Source organism: Caenorhabditis briggsae (genome assembly GCF_000004555.2).
Source record: "Caenorhabditis briggsae complete genome, chrII, whole genome shotgun sequence".
Classification (NCBI taxonomy): Eukaryota; Metazoa; Nematoda; class Chromadorea; order Rhabditida; family Rhabditidae; genus Caenorhabditis; species Caenorhabditis briggsae.
In genome coordinates, this window is record NC_013486.2 from 12,933,343 (window position 1) to 12,941,719 (window position 8,377).

Consider the following 8,377-nt stretch of genomic DNA (forward strand, 5'->3'; position numbering starts at 1 on the left):
GTGATAATTTTATTGGTTTTCTCTCCTTCTTTTTTCTCATTTTCTCCCTCCCTCTTCGACGATACATGACCAAACTTCCGTTGTTTATTTTTTGAGTTCCACATTATGCCTACATTCTGTATGTATCAAATCGTATTTTTTTCGAAATTTTGAGAATTTTAATAAAATTCATTTTTAGTAAAAAATGTTGCAAACTGGTAAAAATATATAAAGGCAGGATTTTCTAACTTTTAGTATTCAAGTTCATATAATTTTTGAAACATGACTAATTTAACCTTTCTAAATCAAATTTTGAAAGAAATTTCACAATCTCAAAATAATTGAAACTTTGAAATTTTCAGACGTTCAAAGTGCTTGAAAATGTTGGGCATTTCCAAACTTCAGAGTTTTAGATGATTTTTCTGAAACTCAAGCTTTAAAAAAACAAAAAATCCGATATCCCAAAGTTTTGAATATTTCAAAAATTCGAAAATCATCTCCCCTGACTATTTTCAAGAGATACCTTGAATTTTTAATATTGATTTCTGTATATTTTTGCTTTAAAATTTCTACATCTTATTTTTTGCCCCCTGTCACAGTATTGAGGTTGAAGGAACGCTAAAGAGTTCGTTCACCATAACTTCGAAAACGTTAAAACGGACCGTTTGTGCCACGCTGTCTCTTTGAGATGGGTCTGACCAAGAGAGTGTAATGAGAAAGACACCCTGCTCGTCTGCCGNCCCCAAAAAAGACTCTCTGCGCACAACCAATCTGTTACCTCCAGGCGACATCAAATACTTTCGCAGCTGCGTCTCTACGTCTCGACCGTGCGCACAGACTATCTTTCGGCCTTGTCGTCTTTCCTCTATTCTCACCTACAAACAGCAATGGTCCACAACCGTCTTTCTTCCCCGAAATTCTTCAATATGCCTTCTTCTCAATTTCTTTTTGTTTTCATATGTATTGGAAAAATGTTCCCCAATTTTCGAATAGGTTTATTCTGTATTTTTTGGAAAATTTGGGAAATGGTTTTGATAGGTTTCAAGTTTCTGGTTACTTTGAAATTTCAGAAGGTGTAAAACAAATCTATTGAAAACTTTTTATTCACAGAATTTGGGAATTTATCATAAAATCCCTGAATAATTCTAATTTTCAAAATTAGACTAGCTCAATTTTCAGATTTTCTTCAAAAATCTTTAAAATTTTTTAGACTTTCGAAATTGTCAAACTTGGCTCTAAATAAAGTTGGGAAGTTTTTAAAAACGCATATCCCTCAAACTTTAATTTCGATTACTTTCTGAATGTTCCTTCTTTTAAACATAATTATCTCGATTCACTTTTTTGCTCAATCTATTCTAATTTTCAGACTTTCTACACCAAGGAACAAAAAACTATGTCTTCCCAAAACGTTTTCTCAGTGAGTTATCTTTTCCAAGGGGTCTTGAAGGCTCATTATTCTTATCTTGCAGACATCGATTGCCAGAAGAACTCGCAAGGCACCAGCTCCTGAAGCATCAAAAGGGCCAAACCCAAAAAGAAGAGCTCTTGCTGATTCTTCGGAATCGGAGTCGGAAAAGAATGTTCAGGTACAATTTCCCTGGAAAAATTTCTTATTTTTCAAAAATGATTTTTTAGGTATCAAGACCCAAAAGAGTGTCCGCAAGATGTGTCACTTCTGATGATAGTGAATATGACTTTGAAGATAGCTCAATTAAGAAGAAACCTGGAAATATTCGCAAAACCAAGGATTCTAAAAAATATGTGTCTTCATCTTCGTCTTCTTCAGAATTGGAATCTGACTCTGATGCTTGGGTATTATATTTTTTACAAAATGAAATATTTTCAAATAACTATTTTCAGGATGTCGAGGACCAAACCGACGATCAGCAATCGGAAGAATTCAGTGATCCAACTAGCTCAAGAAGACAACTGAAAAGAAAGAGAACATATAAAAAGGTAAAAGGTTTTTTTGCTGCAAGTGTTAAAAAACGTTTTCAGAGGACTCAACTCTCTTATGAGGCAGCGGAACCGATTTTAATGGAGCTCTTCCATCAAAATCCGCAATTCCGTGATTACAGAAATCCGGAGTTGAGAGAAAAGACACGTTGGCCGATCCAAAGAGTAAAGGATTTTTCTCCATTTAGAAAGCAAATAAGTAATTTTCAGATAAATGAATTTTTTGATAACTGCCGACGGGAAAATGGGATTTCAGCCAATTTTCCACTCCCTGAAGAACAAGCTCATCCAATCCTGATGGAAATCTTTGCGAAGGACCCATTCTTTAACGACTATGGGAACATTGAATTGAAAAATAAAATTCACTGGGCGCCCCGAAGAGTAAGAAATATAAAAAAAATCCTTTAGATTTATAAAGTAATCCAATAATTTTCAGGTGAGCAAATTCTTGAACGACCTCAGAAAAGAGCATGGGCTTTTGGCTCCTCTCCCGAAAACAGAAGCCGAACTGATACTGATGGAAATTTTTAGGAAGAACCAGTTGTTTTCTGATTTTAAAAATATTAACTTGAAGAGAAAGCTTCGCTGGCCGAGCAAAAAGGTAAGTGTCGCATTGTTGAAATTGAAATTTTTATTAGTTTTAAAAACCTTCAGATCGAGAGGTGGTTCCTACGACAACGCAACTTGGAGCGTGAAAAACTACGCAAAGAAACAGGAACCCCGTTCGATGATGCCATGGAACGAATCTTCCAAAAACAACAATATTTTAGAATTCGAACTAAAAATTTGGAAGTGGTAACTGGAGGCGATTGGAACAAGGTAAGTATTGGGATACCGTAAAACCTGTATTAGAAGGGCCGACCCTACTATTTTTTCAAGGTACCTCCGGAGGGCCCTTTTATCACAGGGGCACTTCAATTAGAGGGCGTCCTTCTGTTTTTCAGGCCGTTTTTCTTGAAATTTTTCATTGTAACATTCGACGAATTTTCGTTCAAAATTTATGAAAATCTGTCAATCTCACCAAAACCGGATTTTTTTTATTTCAAGACACATTTTGGAGAGGCCCTTCTATGTATTACAGGGTTCAATTCTATTTTTCCAAACCCCTCTTACTATTAGAGAGCCCTTCTATTAGAGGGGTCCTTCTATTAAAGGGGCCCTTCTAAATAATACTAAAGGTTTTACGGTATTTTCACATTCTGTATTTTCACAATACATATAAATATTTCACAGATCTCGAAATGGCTCAGAAACAAAAGGAGAAATACGCTGGAGGCGTATTTCAAAAAGGAAATTTCGGTCTTACCGACTGAAATGGCCAATTTCGAGAGACTTCACCAAAGGTACAATAATCCCTTGGGTATTGATGCAGTTCGTTTGATTGAGCAAAGAGAAAAAGTGTGCGGCTATAATGTGAGGGGTAATAATGATTATCGACTTCAAAGATTTTTATTCAGCTAGCGGACTATTTGTTGGAGCGATGGAGAGTGTTGGCTATGCTTCAAGAACAAGGAATACACCAAACCTCCCCAGTGAACTGTCAGTTTCTCGAAGATCAAGAACATCGACAAGCTTCTCCATGTGAGGCAATTGCGGAAATTGGCGAAAATGATCAAGTTGATGTTGAGAATCCAGGAGAGGTCCAAATCAATGCAGACGATGAGATTAGGCATCAGAGTATTAAACAGAAGCAGCAACAGAAACTCAACCTCTTCAATGACGTCATGGAAAAAGTTTTCCAAGAACGACAATTCATTGCAATTTCTAACGAAGCTTTGGAAATGAAAACGGGATACCCTTGGAGCAAGGTAAGCATCTGAAATATTTTCCCATGCTGAAATCAATCATTTTCAGATTTCAAACTGGCTTAAAACCAAAAGGAGAGATATCCTAGAGTCATACTTTAGAGAGGCAATTTCTGTTTTACCAACAGAAATGGCAACCTTTGAGAGAATTCACCAAAAGTACAATAGTCCCATGGGCGCCGATGCAGTGGCTTTCATTGAACTGAAAGAAAATGTGTCCGGCTATAACGTGAGTGGAAATATTCAAATTATCGCCATTAAAGAATTTTCAGTTATCCGAATATTTCGTGGACCGACAGGTTGTGATGGCTAACATCCGGAAGGATATGGAAGACGTCCACGAAGAACAGGAAGAAGAGGAATTTGAAAATGAACAGGATGCTCATGAAGAGGATCACATTGAGCAGGATCATCATTGGTTCACTCGACAACGCAAGTTGAAGCAGCAGCAGGAACTTGCTGGCTTCGTTGGCATCATGGAGACAATTTTCCAAAAAAAGCAATTTTTTAGATTTCGGGTCAAAGCGTTGGAAGAGAAAACGGGACACCCCTGGAAAAAGGTAAGTATTGGAACTATTTTCACATGTTTAAATTAATTTTTACAGATACGGAACTGGCTGAGAATGAAGAGAAAAGAGACTCTAAAATCATTTTTCAAAAAAGAAATTTCGGTGTTGCCAGAGGAAATGGCCAATTTCGAAAGACTTTTCAAGAAGTATGAAGCATACACGGACGCCGATAAAATTTATGAGATTGGAATGAGAGAAGATGTATGCAGCAATGACGTGAGTGAAAAATTGAATTATCGACATCAAAGTTTTTTTTTTAGGTAGCGGACTACTTTATAGAACGCTTTAGAGTGTTAAAGGAGCTTCAGGGAGAGACCAAAGATGGCAATGTGGAACAGGAAGAGGAAGACGAATTGCTAAATGCACAGAACGCTAATGAAGGGGATCACAATGAGCCGGATTTGGAACACCAGATGGATGAAGCGGTTGACTACCAGATGGATGAAGCGGCTAATGAACTTCGAGAAGAGATGGACAATCAGTACGAAGATAGAGAGCAAGAAGAAGATAATGATGTGGAGGGATTAGTTGATCAACAAGTGACGATTAGAGAGGAACTCTCAATCGAAACAAACCGTCAAAATGTTGAGCAACAAGGCGGTCAAGCTAGAATACCAAAGCCCAGACAGATGAACGATAGAAGAAGTGCAAGAGATGATTACCAAGTCGAACAGATTTTAGGAAAACTTTTTGAAGAGCAGCAGTTTCTTGGAAGAAACAAAAAAGAGCTGAGAAGGAAAACTGGCTGCAATGCGAAATTTGTGAGTATTAAATTTACTATTTCAGTGCTTGACATGTTCCAAAATTCGTTTTTATTTTTTCAGATGTCCGAATGGTTCAAAAAGAAGAGAATGGCCATTCTACGATGGTTTTTCAATAAGGAAGTTCCTGCTTTGCCGAAGGAAATGGCGAATTTTGAAAGAATTTTCAATTCGTATGAATTTGAAAATGTAGATGCTGCAGATGTCATTTTTCGAATTGAAACAACGGAGAATATTTACGGAGACGATGTGAGTTGATAATGTTAAGGTTGCTAATTTCAAAATATTTCTTTTTCCAGTTTGCTTCGTATTTATGCGAGCGGGAAATGATAACTGGTGAACTTCAGCAGAAGGTTGGAGATCAGTTGGAAGGAAATGAGGAGCGGCTGGAGGAAGGATTGGTAGCTCAACGTGAACCAAGCAGTCAAATCGGTGAAGATGAACAAGGAGTCCAATCTGGTGTTCCTCAAGAAGCGGTTCAGATGGAATTCCGTCTTGATCAAATGGAATTTTACAACCCACAAGAGGCTCCAATAGATAAAGAACTTCATACTCAAGAAAAAGAACCAGTAGCTGTTGAGCCAGAAATCGAAAATGATGACATCGGATTCGCAAATCTACAGGATGCTTCACACAACGAACAACTTCATGACCAGCAAGTGGAGGGACCAGTGGCCAATCAACAATTTCCCGTAAACATTAAGCTAGAAATTCCCGACGTTGACGTCAAATACGTTGAACACCTGAAAGTTCCAGTAAAGCAAGAGACGCAGGAGCCGATTGAGAATGTAGAAGAAGAAGAGGAAGAGGATGTTGAGCAACTTATAGTCTTCGATGTTATTGATTTGAATACGCCTCAGGATATAGGATCAGTCGGGCCTGTGTCCATTCTCCGAGTGCAGACCAGTTTCGAGGATCTCCAACCTTTTCTTGGAAATCTTGTGGGATTCGCAGAGATTGGATATGCGAGGGAACCCGATATGGTGGAGAATAAAAGAAGTTTGAACTACTTGGAATCCCTGACACTTCCATTCAACTGTTCCCTGGATTATCTACAGTGGTCGGTAAGTGTCTTTTTTCCTTTGAAGTGGGTAGCTTTCAAATTAATCAATATTTTCTTTTCAGAAGGCCCAGGTAATGGAGTTCTTCTGCCAGATCATCAAACCAGCAACTATCAGGAACCTCGGGGAGAAGGTGCCAGCTGGATACCGCTTATCCATGTTTCAAGAAACAAAGAAAAAATATTTTGAGAAGTTGAACAGAAGTGGCCCCATTATTAATTGGGATCAATTTTTGAAAATTTGTAAAGAAATTGAAAAGTTGAACAGATTTATCCATAGATTGTGATTGGTTATTTTGTTCCATTCTCTTCTTTTCTCCTCATTTCCTTGCTCCTCTTCCTAGACAAGTGTCTAAGCTTCCTCTTTGCTCAAACATTCCGTTCTTCTCATTGTTATCCATTTTTGTGTTCCATCCCTATTGTTTTCTTCTATTCCTCTTTCATCCTTTCTCTCCAGAAACATATCTTCACTTCGAATATACTTAATAAAATTTCTATTTGATCTCATCCATGATTCTGGACTATTAAAATAATAAATATGATTTATATTCAAATTCTAATTTTTTAAGAACATATTTAAACGAGAAAACATGAGTTAACGTATTTGCTCTAATATTTAGAAGCTCGCGCAAGTTGTCAACTTTGAGCTCAATTATCTCAATTCCTGTGCAAGATATCCGAACATTGTCAACTGATGAACTGCTTATCATAATATCAGCAATGTTTCATCAGTTGAAAGATTTTTAATATCCCTCCCAGGAACGGAGATAATTGAGCTCAAAGTGATAGTATTTCAGATGAAAAATTCTGAAAATGGACTTCAGACCAAAGTATAATTTTAAGTCAATTTTTGTCAGAGATGTGGATTTTCTGATGTTCAGATGTTTTATTTGTCTGAAATTCAGAATTTCAGGGATTTTAATATTCTGAAATTCTGACTTTAAAATCCTTATTTTCGAAATTTTCATTGTTTCGAAATTCTGATTTTCAGAAATTTCCATAATGTGAATATCAGGTTTCTATAGATTTTGATATTTAGAAAATTTTCGGAATTGCATGTCTGAAATTATGATTTTCAGCAATTAAAATGTTTAAAACTTTTATTTTCATGGTTTTCATTAGTCTAAAATTTTGGTTTTCTGTGAAATTCTTAAAATTTTGCTAGTCAAAAATTCTGATATTCTGATATTTTGAATTTCCAATTTTCTGATATATCGAAATTTGGAAGTTCTATATAAATGCTGATTTTCAGATATTTCGAAAATTGAAAGTTCGGATCTTCAGTGATTAAAAAACGTTCAGCACTTATTTTCATCGATTTCATTAGTCTGAAATTATGACTTTAGGTTATTTTGATATCCCAAACATAAAAACTACAATAGTATTTTTTCCCAAGAAATCGAAGTGATTTTTATGTGAATAAATCGTTTTTTATTGTGAAAAAGAAGGAATATTTGGGATGAAAGAAGGAATACTTGTTAGGATAAAAGAAGAATATCGCGTATATAATCGGAGGGTTTCTGGGCATAATCGAAGAGCATTTGGACATAGACGGTGACATTTTTGGGCATAATTCCATTGCTTTTCTGAAATATGAACGAATTGTGCGAGGAATGTGCGAAAAAATGAGTGTAAAAATGAACATACCAGGCATAATATTTGATGACAATTCTTGCCCATTCTTGAAGGACCAGGGGTGTGTGTAAGCCGTGGGGTTTTCCGGGCATTGGATGGGGTGGAAATCCTGGACGTGGTCCACTAGGCGATTGATGTTGGGGTAGTACTCCAAGCAAACAGGGCATGTGTAGACCCTCTTCTTCAATGACCATTTGGACATTTTTTCAAACTCTTCTTGTGTGAGATTGACTGGTGGTTGGCGAAATCCGTAATGAATATTAGTAAAATGGAGTCATTTTTTGTCAAAGAATGTAAGATGACATTCTCTGCAATAGTTTTTGACTCTTGGGGAATACATAATAGACGACTGACGGTGAACTTTCTGACTTTTTTCGAGACAGAACTATCTGGAAAATACAGTATAAAAAAATTTTGCAAAAAAAAAAATCACCATAGGGTCCTCTGCTTTTTCGAAAATTAGACTTGAAATCCAATAGGTCATGACCCAATTTTAATTGTTTTTCTAAAACTCAAAATTTCAAATGTTCAGATAGATAGAAATTCTAATGTTCAAATAATCTAAAGAATTCTTCAAATTCGAAATACTGTCTGTTCTATAAAACGTGGGGG

At 36.4% G+C, this 8,377-nt stretch overlaps 1 protein-coding gene across 1 annotated transcript in view; it reads left to right on the plus strand.

The window, feature by feature from the left end:
- Positions 1–1,372: 1,372 nt before the first annotated feature.
- CBG19530 overlaps positions 1,373–8,377 on the plus strand; it is a gene marked incomplete at both ends in the record, with an annotated part of 13,242 nt that continues 6,237 nt past the window's right edge. Inside the window, 16 exons of the mRNA XM_002646799.1 lie at positions 1,373–1,396; positions 1,449–1,565; positions 1,615–1,791; positions 1,840–1,935; positions 1,978–2,100; positions 2,372–2,536; positions 2,590–2,754; positions 3,169–3,348; positions 3,393–3,743; positions 3,790–3,969; positions 4,013–4,300; positions 4,346–4,525; positions 4,570–5,070; positions 5,134–5,319; positions 5,370–6,134; positions 6,196–6,264. Coding sequence (XP_002646845.1) covers positions 1,373–1,396; positions 1,449–1,565; positions 1,615–1,791; positions 1,840–1,935; positions 1,978–2,100; positions 2,372–2,536; positions 2,590–2,754; positions 3,169–3,348; positions 3,393–3,743; positions 3,790–3,969; positions 4,013–4,300; positions 4,346–4,525; positions 4,570–5,070; positions 5,134–5,319; positions 5,370–6,134; positions 6,196–6,264 — 3,567 coding nt within the window. The remainder of the gene's footprint in view (positions 1,397–1,448; positions 1,566–1,614; positions 1,792–1,839; positions 1,936–1,977; positions 2,101–2,371; positions 2,537–2,589; positions 2,755–3,168; positions 3,349–3,392; positions 3,744–3,789; positions 3,970–4,012; positions 4,301–4,345; positions 4,526–4,569; positions 5,071–5,133; positions 5,320–5,369; positions 6,135–6,195; positions 6,265–8,377) is intronic.